The 15,924-nt window shown below is 41.0% G+C and overlaps 1 protein-coding gene across 5 annotated transcripts in view; it reads left to right on the forward strand.

The window, feature by feature from the left end:
- The first annotated feature begins 213 nt into the window (after window positions 1–213).
- The window catches only part of hmbox1b (homeobox containing 1 b), a 43,012-nt gene continuing 27,301 nt past the window's right edge, over window positions 214–15,924 (forward strand). For 2 of the 5 annotated variants that reach the window (XM_061754649.1, XM_061754650.1), the window contains exons 1-3: window positions 217–473; window positions 3,115–3,265; window positions 3,696–4,351. In XM_061754649.1, the coding sequence (XP_061610633.1) occupies window positions 3,188–3,265; window positions 3,696–4,351 (734 nt within the window). In that variant the 5' untranslated portion in view covers window positions 217–473; window positions 3,115–3,187. Of the gene's footprint in view, window positions 474–3,114; window positions 3,266–3,695; window positions 4,352–15,924 lie in introns of all 5 variants that reach the window. The other 3 variants (XM_061754652.1, XR_009785527.1, XM_061754651.1) reach the window with 3 other exon arrangements.

Below are 15,924 nucleotides of genomic sequence, written 5' to 3' on the forward strand. Positions count from 1 at the left end.
TTGAATCAAAATGTACGATTCATCGTTATTATTAGGCTTTAAAGTATATAACGGGAATCAGTATTCATCCTTTTTTACTTTTTAGTTTGTAATACCATGCAATGGAATGGAATAATGAGACGAGGGAATGCAAATGCTGAGCCACCAGCACCGCTCCTCCTCGTCCTTTAGGGGATTTGTAGTTTTTGCTCCCAAGAACTCCGTCGCATGCTGGAGAGCTTTTTGAAGGGAAAACTACAATTCCCTCGGAGCTCCTCGAAAGTGCTACTTGTCAATATGGCTGTTGTCAGACAGACAAAGCGGAGAGGCAAATAATTCGCCTCTGATTAGAAATCCTTGGGAAAAAAAAAAAAGAAAAAGTCGAACGGAGCACTGACATCAAAACTGCGTTAACACCGGGCCTCAGTTTAAGGAGAGGTGTGCTGTTGGTCGTTTGTTGAAGGTAGATGGTGAAGCAGACGATTTAAACCGAGGTAAGTCTTGTAGTTTGCCACACAATACACCGGAAAGGGTTGTTATATTAATATCAAACCATCGCTAGCCGCAGCAGCCGGCGCGTCGAACGTCAGCGAGTCATCGCGTTGGCACGGTTAGCATGGAATGCTAACTAGCGCATACAGCATATACTTTGCTGTTATTTGATGTTTGTGGCGTCTGCGGGACGACGCGGCTCTCCAAAAAAAATATATATGGTGCGGAATGGTTTGAAGGTGGCTCGTTCAACGGCACATCGGACATTATCCGTCTGCCACAGCGACATTCGCTAACATTAGCAGTTTGGGCAAAGGGCGTGAAAGCTGGCATCACCAGTTGTCGTGCCCGCAAGTGATTAAACCAAAGACACATTTGTGGTTCTAACCTAACGACAACTAAAAACCCTTGCTGCGTGGGTACATGTAGAAACTAGATAGTAATGTAGTAACTTGTAGGACTGCAACAGTTATGAAAAACGCAATGTAACCAGGTAACCATCGGATGAACGTAACCTGTCGGGAGAATGATAAGCATTGTCTCTCTGAGTCTGCACCCTTACATTAAGGAGTTTGTTGCATAAAATGTCAAAATTCGGTTTAAAAACATGTTCCTCAAGTGACAAACCACTTACCGTAGATATAAAGTCAACACGCCCCTGTTCGAATGCCAGTTTTTTTATGTTTTTTATTTTGGTGATTTCCAAACATGAGACTTAATGTGATGTATAATCTTTAAAACTCAATTTAAAAACAAAAAATCTTTTAAGAAGAAAAAACAATGTACAAAAACCCAGTTGCATAAATATGCACACCTGCAAACAAATACTTTCTTGTAGCACTTTTGGCTTTTACTCAGTCTTTTAGGGGGCTCAGTGGTGTATCATGGAGGTCTTGGCCCTCTTCTTTACAAAAATGCTCCAAATTGCGAGGGCACCACCTGTGCACAGTCCTCCGTCAGATCACCCCACGTTTGCTCAGATTCAGACCTGGACTCTGGCTTGGCCGTTCTAAAAGTTTTTGGTGGTTTTGATGTGTCCTATGGGTCTTTTTCATGCTGAAAGATGAAGTTTATATTCATCTTCAGCCTTCCAGCAGAAGCCTGAATGTTGCATGCTAACACTGAAAAGAAAACAGCCCCAAAGCATTTCACTGTGGCTCAAGTGTTCTTTTGATGATTAGCATTGTTGTGTTTGCGCCAAACATACATTTTGGAATTATGGCCAAAAGGTACAACCTTGGTTTGATCAGATCATAATATATTTTCCCATGTGCAACTGGGAAATTTGTGTTTGTACAAAATGTATGTTTTCCTTTATAAGATAAGGCTTCCGGGTTGCCACCTTACCTCCATAGGTCAGATTGTTGTCACATGTCCTAAACAGCCGGTCCTTGCCAGAAATTTCTGCAGCCTCCCTGACTGATATTTTGGAGGAGCATGTCCAGTTTTGGGTGATTCCACTGTTGTGCCATATTTAATCCACTTGATAAGTAGTGTCTTCACTGTGTTCCATTGTATAGTCATGACTTGGAAATTATTTTGGAGCATATTGATTTGGTTTGGGCTTCTAACCAGATTTTAATCGGAATACAAGGCTCCATGTGAAACAGGTTAATGAGATCCTTCTGGTGCTCTGGAAGCTCTCTGCGGACCATATCTTGTGCTGTGAGATGCGACTACAAAAAATGTCAGAAAAAGACTATTAGAACAATGGAACTTTATTTTTGGTTAATCAGCGGCACTTCAAATGGTGCCAGGTGTCTGCTGACTCCCATTTAACATGAGCCACATCCCCAGTTGTGAGGGCTTTGCACACTTGTGCAACCACAGTAGCTTAGGTGTTTATATCTACTTCCCTTCTTGAAAAAAAAAAAACGGTTTTTTTTCCCCAACCGAGTTTTACAGGTTAATTACATTAATTGTGGAAATGATTTCTGGAATGATTCATCTTCATCTGTTTGTTTATCACAAAACAGGAGTGTGGAGACTTTATTTCCACTGTAAGTTGCTCAGCCTCTCAGTGTTTTGTGTGCAGGACAGTCATTTGTGTTGCCTTGCATATCTTAAATAAAATTATTTAAATGTGTTGAAGTCTGTAAATAGTTAACTCTGTAAATGCTTGAACAGGATGGCTAATGATCACTCAGTTGCCGTTTTGAGTGTAACATAGTGCCTGCACAAAATCCGAATTGCTATTCAATGTTTAATACTGTATTTATGAATCTATATGTTGCTGATGTCAATGCCATGTGCCAGCTTTCCTGTGTAACTTTGCTTGATCATTTACAGCTTTAGCGCACATTATAAACCCCTAACGATAATGCAGCAAACTTGTTTCAATGTGCAGCTATAATGCCAAACTACCCTATGGAATAGAGGCAAAGAACATATGCTGACCCAAAATGATGCTGCAATACTGAAGCTAATTTAAGTTCCCCATTTGAGAGTGTTTTAGTGCAGACAAGTAGCAGACCAGTATTAATCACAATGCCCACATTACTTGAAAGTGAAATGGATCTAGTAAACTGAACGTGACCACCCCTTCCTTCTAAATTTCTTCCAGAATTTCCTATCGGATCAATAAAGTATCTATCCAACCTACGAAACCTAAACCTAACCACATTATCATCCCTGTCGTTATAGGTTGCACCAAATGGACTGCAGTCGTATTCTATACGCATTGATTTTTAGCATAGCAAATTGCTGATGGGAAGCAATGAGCGCGGGTGGTGCGTATATACAGGAGCTGTTAAAGAATGGCAGTCAGAATGTTAAGATCGAATCAGCTGTCAAGGTGACTCTCGCACTCTGCGTGTATTGCTTGCTGGTTCCCAAAAATAGCTTTTTTTTTTCTTTTTTTTTTTAAATGCCTAGCCCCTCCCTTCCTTTTTCTTTTCACACTTCTATCTCTCACTCTTCATTTTCTTATCTACTGCAGCTTTATTTTAATCTTGCAGTTTTTGTTCTCTCACTTTCCCTCCAGTTTCTCTCGACTTTCCCCTCTATTTTGCCTCAGTGCTTCCTCTCTCTGGCTCATCCTTCTCATTTTCTCTGCCCATCTGCAGCTGCGTTCTTTTGTACCCTTTACTACTTAATCCTCTCATTTCCCCCTTGACAATCCCTTCATCGGTCTATTTCTTCTTGCAGTTCGTTGCCTCAAAATATTTGTATTTGTATACCCCTCCGTTGTCCTCAGTCTTACAACCATTCTGATTTGTCTCCAGTTCAGCATCAGGATGTCTGACTTCAGTGAGGAGCCGCGCTTTACTATAGAGCAGATAGATCTGCTGCAGCGGCTGCGTCGCTCCGGCATGACCAAGCAGGAGATCCTCCATGCACTCGAAACTCTGGACCGGCTGGACCGGGAGCACGGCGACAAGTTTGGTCGTCGCACCTCATCCTCCTCCTCTTCCTCCTCCTCCTACATGGTAGGCGGGACAAACAGCTGCACCAACAACTCTGCCTCCAACAACACTGCCTCGGCAACTACCACCTCTTCCGTGACGTGCAACGGCGCCATCAACAATGGCGAAGCCAGCGTTGGCGACCACTCCGCTACCACTGCCTCCTCTATGACCTCCAAGATATCTACCGCCACACAGACGCAGTTTGGCAGCAATGGGGGGCTCTCGCCCTCTCTTAGTAACACCTATGACACCTCCCCACCTCCAGCGCCGCCTCCATCCTCCACCATCCTGCCCTCACCTGTCTCATTGGTCGCACTGTCACAGAATGGGCGCGACAGTCTAGCTGCCACACCCAATGGAAAGCTGTCCCCTCCTCGGTACCCCGTGAACAGCGCCGCAGCAGCAAGAAACTTTGGGTTTGAGGCTATAGAAGAGGACCTTGACGTTGACGATAAAGTTGAGGAGATGATGAGGTCAGTAGAAACAAGTCTTGAAGAGTTTTTAAAACTTTTGAATATTTGTTGTCATATGTAACCATATTTGGAAACTTGTGCCTGTTTTCCACGGCATGGTGGCTTCTCAGCTCAACTTGGCTCTAGTCACTCATCCCCCCCCTATAGCAGGGGATAGGGACCGAGCCTGACCGCGAATTTCCGCAGATAATTGACACTCCCCTAAAAGTGATTATAATTTGTGATGAAGGGATACACGTTTTAACTGCCAGTATTAATTGTTTCGATCAAAAATATACCACAAACTATGATCCCAAAACAATTGAATAACATTTCAAACGTTTATAATCATCTTTATACATTTCTGTGCCCTTAACAATGCAGTCAAGTACAGTAAACAGAAGCAGATATTCTTGGCAACCTGCTAGGCGGACGTGTTCCATATTTTTCCAGACCAAAAAAAAATTGCAAATAGGTTAATTCACGATTGGCGAACGGTGAATATGCGGGGATCAACTACTATAAAGTGATATTTCTCTCATTGGTTAACAGATAATTGACACCACATTGTAACATTTGAGGGCATGTTAATACTGAAGACACTTGCTCAAATTTGGTAAGCTTACACTTCTCCCTGTCTGCAGTTATACTCCACAGTCTCCATTTTGCTGTAGCACTACATTGTTCTCCACTTGAAAAGGATTTGGCTTTTTAGCCTGCCCAACAGTCACATGCCGAGAAGTTTAGTGGATTTCATATCACAAAATGAGACAAGATACATCATTTAAAAACTTTTTCCACCATTAATGTGATGTCTTAACTGTACATCTCAATTGAAAAAAAAAAACATGTTTTAGAGTGAGGAAGTAAAAATACCTGAGTTAATATGGTTGCACAAGTGTGCACATGTGCTTATAACTGGGAATGTGGCTGTGTTCAGAACTCATGTCAAATGGGAGTCAGCACACCCCCCCCCACCATTTAAAATGCCTCTGATTAGGACCAAATAAATTCCAGCTCTTCTGGAATGCTTTTTATGAATTTTTTATTTTATTTTTTTTCTTTTTCCTAGCCGAAGCCTGAAGGTTTTGTGCTTACACACTGACTGGTATTTGGAACTGTTCATAATTCCATCCACCTTGACTAAGGCCCCAATTCCAGCTGAAGAAAAACAGCCCCAAAGCATGATCCTCTGTAGGTATGATGTTCTTTTGTTGATGAGCAGTGTTGTTTGCTTAAAACCGACCTTTTGGAATTATGGCCAAGTTCAAGTATCTTTTTGCCAAATGTAGCCAGGCTGGCATGTTTTTTTTTTTTTTTTTTTTCAAATTTTTTTTTGTAAGATAAGGCTTCTGTTTTGCCACCATAGTCCAGACATATGTAGGAAGAAGACGGGAAATTGTTGTCATATGTACTAAAGAGCCAGAATTTGCCAGAAATTTCCGCAGCTCCTTCAATGTTGCTGTCGGCCGCTTTGCAGCCTCCCTGACCATTTCTTTTTCTAGTCTTTTCATAAATTTTGGACAGACGTCCACTCGTCCATTTCTTGGTAATTTCACTAATGTGTCATATTTTCTCCACTTGGTGATGACTGTCTTCACTGTGTTACTATAGATACTATATTTAATTAACTTAAAAATTATTTGACTGATACCTGACTGACTGTTACCTTTAAACAATGAGGTCCTTCTGATGTCTAAGCTCTCTGCGGACCATGGCTTGTGCTGTATGATCTGACTACAAAGATATCAGGAAAAGCTGACGAGAAGAGCTGACTTTTATTTGGGGTAAGCAGAGGCACTTTAAATGGTGGCATGTGTGTGCTGACACCCATTTAACATGAGTTTGAATGTGATTGGTTTATTCTGAACACAGCCACATAACCAGCGATGAAAAGGTGTGAACACCCTTGCAACCTTACACTAACCTTTTACTTCCCTTCCAAAAAAAAATTCTCCTGTTGAGTTATACAGGGTATAGGTCACATTAGTGGTGGAAAACGCACAAAACCTTTGCATTTGAACAGAGCTGTGAAGACTCTTTATATTGATACTAAATACAGGAAACCCTTGCTCTCCTCCGTTGTTGAATTTTAACCCACCTTTCCACCAAGAGCTCAACTTAAGTTCGATTTGCCATAATGCAGGCTTGCGTGTCCACTGTGGGGTTTTCAGGCGGAATGATAGCGGTGCCAGCTATGTAAATAGTATGGCCAGTAAAAGGCCGATCTCACTGGCGAAGACCAGAAAGATGTCTCGGAGACGCCTCCAGAGAAGTTGACAACCATTTCATCTGCAAGTTGCTGTTATAGGCCGATAAACAGTATATACACTCCCCTCCAAAAGTATAGGAAAGGCAAGGTCAATTCCTTTGTTTTTGTTGTATACTGAAGACATTTGGGTTTAAGATGAAAAGATGAGTATGAGACAAAAGGTCAGAATTCCAGCTTTTATTTTGTGGTATTTACATCTAAATGTGTTAAACAACTCAGGACAGAGCACCTTCTGTTTTAACCCACCCTGAGAGAAGAGGGAAAAATCAATCAGAGCTACTGTACAAACATTGGGCATAGCCAATACAACAATTTGGAATTTTCTGAAAAAGAAAGAAACTACTGGCGTACTGCACAACTGAGATCGACCAGGTCGGCCAAGGGTATCAACAGCAGTTGATGACAGAAACATTGTGAGAGCTGTGAAGCAACATCCAAAGACAACAGTCAGTGATATCACTGCTAACCTCAACAGGGCAGGGGTGAAGGTATCACAATCCACTGTTCGAAGAAGACTTCGAGAAAAGAAATATACGGGCCATACCACAAGATGCAAACCACTCATCAGTCCAAATTGGATTTTGCAAAGAAGTACAGAGATGAACCACAAAAGTTTTGAAACAAAGTTTTATGGACTGATGAGACCAAGATTAACCTCTACCAAAGTGATGGAAAGGCCAAAGTATGGAGAAAGAAAGGATCTGCTTCTCATCCAAAACACACAAGGTCATCTGTGATTATGTCATGGTGGTGGTAATGTCATGGCTTGGGCTTGTATGGCTGGTTATGGAATGGGCTCACTACTCTTTATTGATGTCACTCATGAAGGTAGCAGCACAATGAATTTTGAAGTCTACAAAACCATTTTGTCTGGCAATTTACAGAAAAATGCATCAAAATTAATCGGGAGAAGCTTCATCATGTAACAAGACAATGACCTAAAACACACTGCCAATACAACAAAGGACTTCACCGGGGGGAAGATTTTAGACTGGCCAAATTAATCACCGGACCTTAACCCAATAGAGCATGCATTTTACCTCCTGAAGAGGAGAAACCCCCAGAAACAAACAAGAACCGAAAGAGGCTGCAGTAAAGGCCTGCATTTCAAATGAAGATTGCAACAGTCTGATGAAGTCAATGGGTTGCAGGCTTGATGCAGTTATTGCAAGTAAGGGTTATGCCACCAAATATTAAATGTTATTCACTTTAAGTTAATTTAATCATGTCTGTTCCAATACTTTTGCTCACTTGAAAAGGGGGTGGCTTCAAACGAAAGGTGCTCTGTCCTGAGTTAACACATTTCAATGTCAATACCATCAAATAAAATCTGGAATTCTGAACTTTTGTCTCATATCTTTTGATCTGAAACCCAATGTCTTCAGTATACAGTTGTGTGTTTGTGTTTTTAAAATACGGAGATGGAAAGTTGATGGATTGCTTACAGGAACCCAGACATAGGTTTCCACTTGTAATTTATTAATGAAGAAACACAGGCCTAATCCAGCTCACAATTCCGACGAAACCATTTACACATTTAACTGGGCTGTGCAATTGATCTAATTTTAATTGCGATTTCAATTTTGGCTTCTCGCAAGAATAAAAACATAATTTGAGGAAAAACGAGTAATGCGCTGTTGGTGTGGTGCTTGTTGCGTGGGGATGCAGCTGTAGCTGCTGCCCGCCATGCATTTGAGAGTTCGACAGCAAAAGAAAAGAATATAGTCTAGTCTGTAATTGGTCTAGGGCTGCACAATTTGATTTGAATTTTAATTGTGATCCCGATGTTGGCTACTATGATTAAATGATCCTGATCGTAGGGCTGGGCGATCTTGCAAAAAAAATAAAAAATAATAATCAAAAAATTTTCATATCAGCCGATCTCGATTTTTTTTTAAATATATATATTTTTTTAAATAGCCGGTTTTAAAGCATCTATAGTGAAAACCAAAGAAGCTAGAGAGTAGTTCAACATTTTATTAACGCCTTTTGTTAACAACACTCCTCATAGTGAATATTTAAAACAGTAACCCCAACATGATATTGGCATACTAAGCAAATAAGGCTAAACAATTTTCAGTCAACAACGCAATGAATGGAGTAAAATATAACAACAGTGCACTAGTTTGAAGTCCTGAAGATGCAAAATTACTGTCCCCTCTGGGATAATGAAGACACCTTGGATTGTAAACATTATCCTTCTCCAGTTATGATGCCGTTGTTGTTGTTGATTCTATTATTGCTACTTTCAAATGTGCATCATCTTTAATAATAATACAGATGAACTAGTTTTACCATTCTACCACACTTGAATAATGATGACACGATTGACTGTTGCTTTGGTCTGGTGGCCTCACTGCGAGCAGTGGCTAACTGATAATACTATGTGTGCTGTGCAGTGAGGGACAGGCTATACTGACTGCGCTCACATATTTATGCTTTCCACATAATGTGTTGGGTGGTGGTGGTACTTTTTTCAAATTAATAAACAGGAGTGTTGACCGCCGACATATCTTGCACATTAGCAAGTTAATAGCATTGCTCCACGTCGCTTTGGAGATGGCACCGCACAACCGGCGATGGAAACTCGTGGACCGGCCGGCTGCCTCCATCCCCGGTCCGGAGCATGGGCGAAGAGTGGCCGCCAAGGACGCGGCGTGCTCTGTGACGACGGCTGAGTTGGACCCAGAGTTTAGATTTCGCCAGCCGAGGAAGCGCGTTTTATGTTTACTCCCACAACTGGCAACCAGAAATGGAGCAGTGCTCACTCTCTGGAGCAAGGACACATGGACAGTAGTCTATAATAAGGAAAATGCTTTAACGTCCATCAAATCCATCCATCCACCCATCCAATTCCTTTACCGCTTATCCTCACTAGGGTCGCGGGGGTGCTGGAGCCTATCCCAGCTATCTTCGGGCGGGAGACTGGGCACACCCTGCACCGGTCGCCAGGCCACATGAAACAAACAACCATTCGCACTCACATTCCAAAATATTTATTTTTTTCCACCCAATTTTCCGTACCGCTTATCCTCACTCGGGTCGCGGGTGTGCTGGAGCCTATCCCAGACAACTTTGAGTCCTCAATTAACCTACAATACATGTTTTTGGGATGTGTGCGGAAACCGGAGTACCTGGAGAAAACCCACACAGGCAAGGCCGGATTTGAACTCGGGTCCTCAGAACTGTGAGGCAGATGTGCTAACCAGTCGCCCACCTTGCTGCTCAAAAATCCATTTCAAAACCGAAAAACCACAGTCCACAATGTCGTCTTGCACTGCAGAGCATATCAAATGTTGCTTGGTTTTACTGAGTATAGTGTTGGGAACAATAAAACAATGCACCCTGATATCTCTTCTTAAAGGCGAGTGATAGGTCGGTAGCAGACTCCATAAGCGATACAAATTCCACAAGGAATCCTTGGATACATCTGTTGTAGGACTGTGGATCAGATATCATGAGGCTATGCCTGAGGCTTTACAGTTTGCATCACTTAAAAACAAGCATGAGAGCTCACGCGCTGTGCGCCACAGACGTAATGTTATGCTTACAACCAAAAACAGCAGTGGTGGGCACTAGCGGCACTACTTGTTTAACTACATTTCTCCGTAGCATCACTATTTCAACATCAAATAGCTTTTCAGTAGTTAAGCTACTTTCATGTTCACAGCGATAGCAAAGTGGTGTTCACTGACGCTACATTTCGCCTGGCACTTGTAAACATTGACTGCAACGTCACGTACCTTATCTCAAGTCCGCTGTCGACACCGGCGCAACATGCAGACATTAGAAAATATGGCAAAGGTGGGTACATCTCGGCAATTCCTATGGCTAAATACCTCAGCAGACTGATCCTCCTTCTCAAACACTTCCATTCCACTTATACGTTCGAGTGTTGGAACTTTGCAACCCCGCAAAATAAACTACCGGGAGGATATATAGCCAGGTATGTCCCAAAGCAAACACAACAATCGCCAATTGAGCTAAGCTAGTCATCACGACTTAAAGTTCACAGAGGAGCCAAGTGTTACAGAACGTCCGTATTTTGTTATGGAAATCACTAAACGTTGACTCGTTACGGCCGTAACACTGATTGTTCTGGGGATTGGAAAAAAATAAAATAATAATAATCCTGCTTCTGACATAACTGTCGCGTCCACATTGCTTGGTGTACGCTATTATATTACGCACCTCGGCTGCCAAGCCGCGGATGCGAATGTTCTCTTTCCATCTGGTTTCAACGCATTTGTAAGTCGCCTCCATGGTAACGAATAAGCTACACTTCTTACCATGCTTCTAACAAGTGTCATAAAGGGAGGACGAGGAGTGGGAAGGAAAAGACGTAAGAGCGTGATGCTAATTGCTAAGCTATCGTGTAATTCAGTCGGAAAACATCGAAATAAGTGATTTGGTGATACAGTACACTTGACACAGTTCTGGCAGGAACCGTGTGTTCGCAGAGAGTAACCAACTTTGAACAACAAAATAACAGGCCAATTAATACGTGTTTTGAGTAAATAAATAAATATTTGTAATATAACTTTTGGTAGTCTTACAATGGGGACATTTGCATCATTTCATCAGCAATTGTGGATATAGAAAATATAAATTTTATATAAATAGCATGCAAGAGAAGACATGCAAAAAGTATATTGCACAAAATAGAAACCAAAACTATTGCCCGTACATAAACTATCCAATTCAATCTATCAGCAATGTTATGTTTGTTTGCAAAATAGTGCCAAGTTTTAATTTTGACATTTGAGAGCTGATTAATCTACTTTAATAGACTTGATTTTTTTTTTTTTTTTTTTTTTTTTTTTAAATTACCAGGGTTGAAAAACAGAATTGGCAAATTGCTAATTAATCCATGGACACATATTTTTGATGATGGCATGTCGAAATCTAATATACTGGTACTTTGATTCAGGCTGCAACTGTGTCTGCCGTAACAAGGTTGAGGTTAGGGTTAGGTGAATTTTTATAGGTTGAGTTCAAAAGTCAGTGCAATTGTTAAAAAAAAAAAAAAAGGGGGGGAAAAGACAACAAAACCAAGCATTGCATGTGTGTGGTGGCACTGTGTACAATATAGACGTATATTGTTAATTTGCGATTGGCTGGGGACCATTTCAGGGTGTACCCCGCCCCCTGCTCAAAGATAGCTGGGAAAGGCTCCAGCACTCCCGTGACCCCTGTGAGGATAAGCGGCTCGGAAAATGGATGGATGGTTTGTTAATTTTTTTACAGTGCCATAAAAAAATCAAATCAAGGTTCTTTTATGATTAACGTCTTCATCAACAAATTTTAACGATCGCATTGTTTCCGCACCAAATTGAATCGAGTCGTATCGCTCCACTATTGAACCGAATCGTATAGTTTTTTGTTTTTTTTTAATCAAATCTTATCCTGTGTATCCAGATATGAATCGGCCTCATGTCAGAGATTCGCAACCCTAAGTACCGTCCAACCCCTAATATCTGTGGTTGTAGGTGTAGGCATTTATCTGGAATAATGCATATACAGTACAACTCTGTTTTGTCTGCCTGGAAAATGAAGCAGCTAGATTTTGCTCATTTTTAAGATGTGGTTTTGAAACTGGGACGTGACCTGCAAACTAAATCGTAGGGGCACATTGGCCCCATTTCACTGTATGCTTTTGTTTCAGGTGCGGTTTGCTACTATTCTTACTTCCTAGTAACATTTTCATTAGGGCTGCACAATATATCATTTCAGCGTTGTCATTGCAATGTACGAGTGTACAATAGTCACCGCAGTGTCCTCCAGCAGAGGGACCTGGTTGGACATGCTAATAAGATTAGCACAAAATTTTGAACCCATCAAACAACACACGGTTTGTTTGATCGAGGACACAGGAAACGATTACACACCTGCAGTTTCTGTATCTCTCTTCAGAATGTGACAAACAAACGCATGTTGCAGCTAGGCCTGTCGCGATACCTTTTTTTAAAGACGATTATTTAAGACCATATTTTCCCCCAAACTATCACCCATCCATCTATTTTCCGTAACGCTTATCCTCACTAGTCTGGTGGGCCTGAGCCTATCCCAGCTGACTGTGCGAGAGGCGGGGTACACCCTGAACTGGTTGCCAGCCAATTGCAGCAAAACTATCATGATAAATGATAGTTTTTTTTTTTTTTTTAATGCCTCTCGAATCATGAAATTTTTTTTATTTTATTGCTTTTAAATCAGTATTGTTGTGGTTATTATTACAATTTCCTTTCTTGTTTCTCTATTAAATTGTTTTTCTTCACTCTATAATATGGATCCCGGTGGGTCTGAAATAAAGAATAAAGAGCTACAAGACAAGGGTTTTTTCAGTTACTCTAACAAGCCTTTCCATATTTGGATAAATAGAATTATGCTGCATGAGTCAAAATACAGACTGAAATTAGTGGTCTTCAAGTACATGTTACGAAAATACAATTATGTGCACTGTATTCCCAGGCTTTGGTCAATCTTTTTTTTTTTTTTATTTTTAAGAAATGAGTAAAAAGTAAATGTAAAACCAGTCTTAACCATGCAATGTAAACCTTTAGAACAATGTTGACTTCTAAACTGTGAAACATTGCATTCCAGTTTGCAGCAGTGTCTTTCACACATAGCCCGAGTTTGCATAACACACGACTTCAGCTGCCCATCATCTGAAATAAAGTGTAAACGTGACAGAAGACTGGGTAGCTTGTGAATTCCAGGAGTCATAAGTATATCGTATAAGTATATATGTATTGATGTGCTTCTCGTTGGGCATTAACCATTGCTTCTTTCAATTTTTTCTTTCTCATCTTAAAGTTGAGGCACAACTTCATCATGAAAATAAGAGCGGGATGGTACGACATACCTTGGATCATATGTTTTCATCAAAAATCTAAACCCCTTATTCTCAATCATGCTTTATGGCTCAATTTTTTTTTTTTAATGATAAAGCAGGCATTAGAATTGGACATATTTAAAGCCTTTGCGGAATTAGCTAGTAGTTTGCTGCATTGTTGTAAAGTCCTCTGGTCAGCTGCAAGCACTGGCTGCTTTTCAGTTTGTTTTAGCTGCTCGGAGGGATGTTACGCTAAATGAGCCGGCGCGTTTGTTGTGTTTCCCAAGTACCTCATTCGCATTTTGCACTCCTTGCATCCAATCGTGGTCATGTCAAGCTCTCTTTTCCCTGGGATATTGTACAAATCAAAAGTGCGCCCACACTTTGGATTTTAGTGACGGACCAAATCTCCAGTTGCTGATCCACGCTGCTAATAGACTCCACTGCTAACTCATTAGCTTCCTCTATGGCAGCCCACAGGTTGAAGCCGCATACGTGCGTAGCACTCAGTGAGGTGACACGGCCAAACATATGTATTACTCGTGCACTCACTGTAGTTGTCTCGCCGTGCTGCACTATTTGCATATACTGGCCACTCATGCCAGAGTAGCATCTGCTCCATTTGCACACTGATTGAGGAGTATCTGTAACATTTGCACAACCATTGTCCCAGATTATCGCACTACTCGTCATTTTAAACCGCATACACTCCTTGAAGTCTCAGGCGCCCTTTGCACAATGGTCATTGCACCGGACTATTGCGATATTAGCCATTCGAACTGCTCTAAGTGCTAGAGGACTCTGCATCTTTTTGCACAATTGTTTTTTGTCAATGTCTTTATGTCTCCAAAGTGTTCTGTAAATTGACTGTCTGTTGTACTAGAGCGGCTCCAACTACCGGAGACAAATTCCTTGTGTGTTTTGGACATACTTGGCAAATAAAGATGATTCTGATTCTGATATATATACAGGGTGATTTAAAAGTAACTCCCTATTTTAAAATGCTTATAATGTATTCATATGTAATCTTTTTATCAGTTGTTTTTGTGTTTGTTCCATGATTAAAAGAGCAAGTCTATTCTACCAAACCAACGACTTTGGAAGAACTTGAAGGGCGAATACGAGAAGTTATGTCTTCCATCCCACAAGAGTTCCTTGTGAAATCAGTTAATGCGGTTCCCAGGCGGCTTGAGAAACTGCTGGCTAATGCTGGCGCCCATATCGAATTTTAAATAAAACTCCATGCAATACACTTTCTTCTCGTGTTCATTTCTTGTAAGAATTATAGTTCAGAAATAAATTACAAGTACTTAAAAATAGGGAGTTACTTTTCACTCATATTTAATTTTTGAGTATCGTGAATTGATTCAAAATCACCAAGGCTTACAGTCGAGATTCTTTATTAAAATATTTTGTTTTTCTGCACTCCTACTTACAAAGATGCCGCTTATTTGCTCCTACATAGTGATCAACCAAATGTTTAAATATGATCTGTTTTTAATGGTGGAAGTGTTTGTGATTGATTGAACAATCTGAATCTATTCCTTACTGTGGCCTTTAAGCTTACCAGTGTGAATAATGGCTGAGGATGAAAATCTGAAATAAAAAAAGAATAAGTAATGTGATTTTAATGTCATCAGTTCAGTTTTTCTGAAAATCATTTCCCTTGCAAAGTTACAAATTATTTGCTTAAAAAGAGCACAGTCAGAAATAAAGGTGTTATTTATTGTGCCTACAGTCAAAATACTTTATTACAAAGAAACGCACCACAATATTTATGTTGTAAGAAGAAAAGCTGTTCTGTCCCACCTCAGACAATTTTATAAGATTGAATTCTCAAAACGTCAAATAACATTAGGGCTTGGAATCACATGCTCAAAGTAGCAGCGTGGGTGTTACTTAGAGCCATTACAATCCATCAGTATTCTCCCCTTAGCCACCTTTTCCTCAGCCTGTAAGCACTTTACACATTAGCCCTTCCGTCCCATTGTAAACCTGATGCCTTCATGCTGCCCCATATGAGCAGTCAGAAGTTGAACATGTCCTCGCCGCATTAACCACTGCCCCTGGCCTTGCCTCTGCATTAAGTTCCATGTCCTCCATGAAAAGCCCAAGAAGTTAAGTAGCATTCAAGTCCATTCCCACATATGGGGCCCTCCAGCATTATGTTCCACAGGGCTGCGGGGGTGTGACACACCGATTCAAGCTAGTCAACGGTCCAATGTTGCCCTTGTGATTTTACTCACTTATCAGTGCACATTTTTGTCTCTGTAGGGAATTTGGCCTTTTTTGAGTCAATCACCTAGCGCCCTCCCTCCCTCTGTCTTCTGCTTTCCACTCTTCCTCAGTCTTGTACAGCAACTTGTGCTACATTGATTCTCTGGTTTCAATACAAGCAGCTTTTTTCCATTTCTAATTTTAGCTGTGCTGGAAGACACCACCAGTGTGGAGGATATTGAAGCTGGATGTCAAGAGTCCTGACTCATTTTT

This window comes from Phyllopteryx taeniolatus, chromosome 18, assembly GCF_024500385.1.
Source record: "Phyllopteryx taeniolatus isolate TA_2022b chromosome 18, UOR_Ptae_1.2, whole genome shotgun sequence".
In the NCBI taxonomy this organism is placed as follows: domain Eukaryota; kingdom Metazoa; phylum Chordata; class Actinopteri; order Syngnathiformes; family Syngnathidae; genus Phyllopteryx; species Phyllopteryx taeniolatus.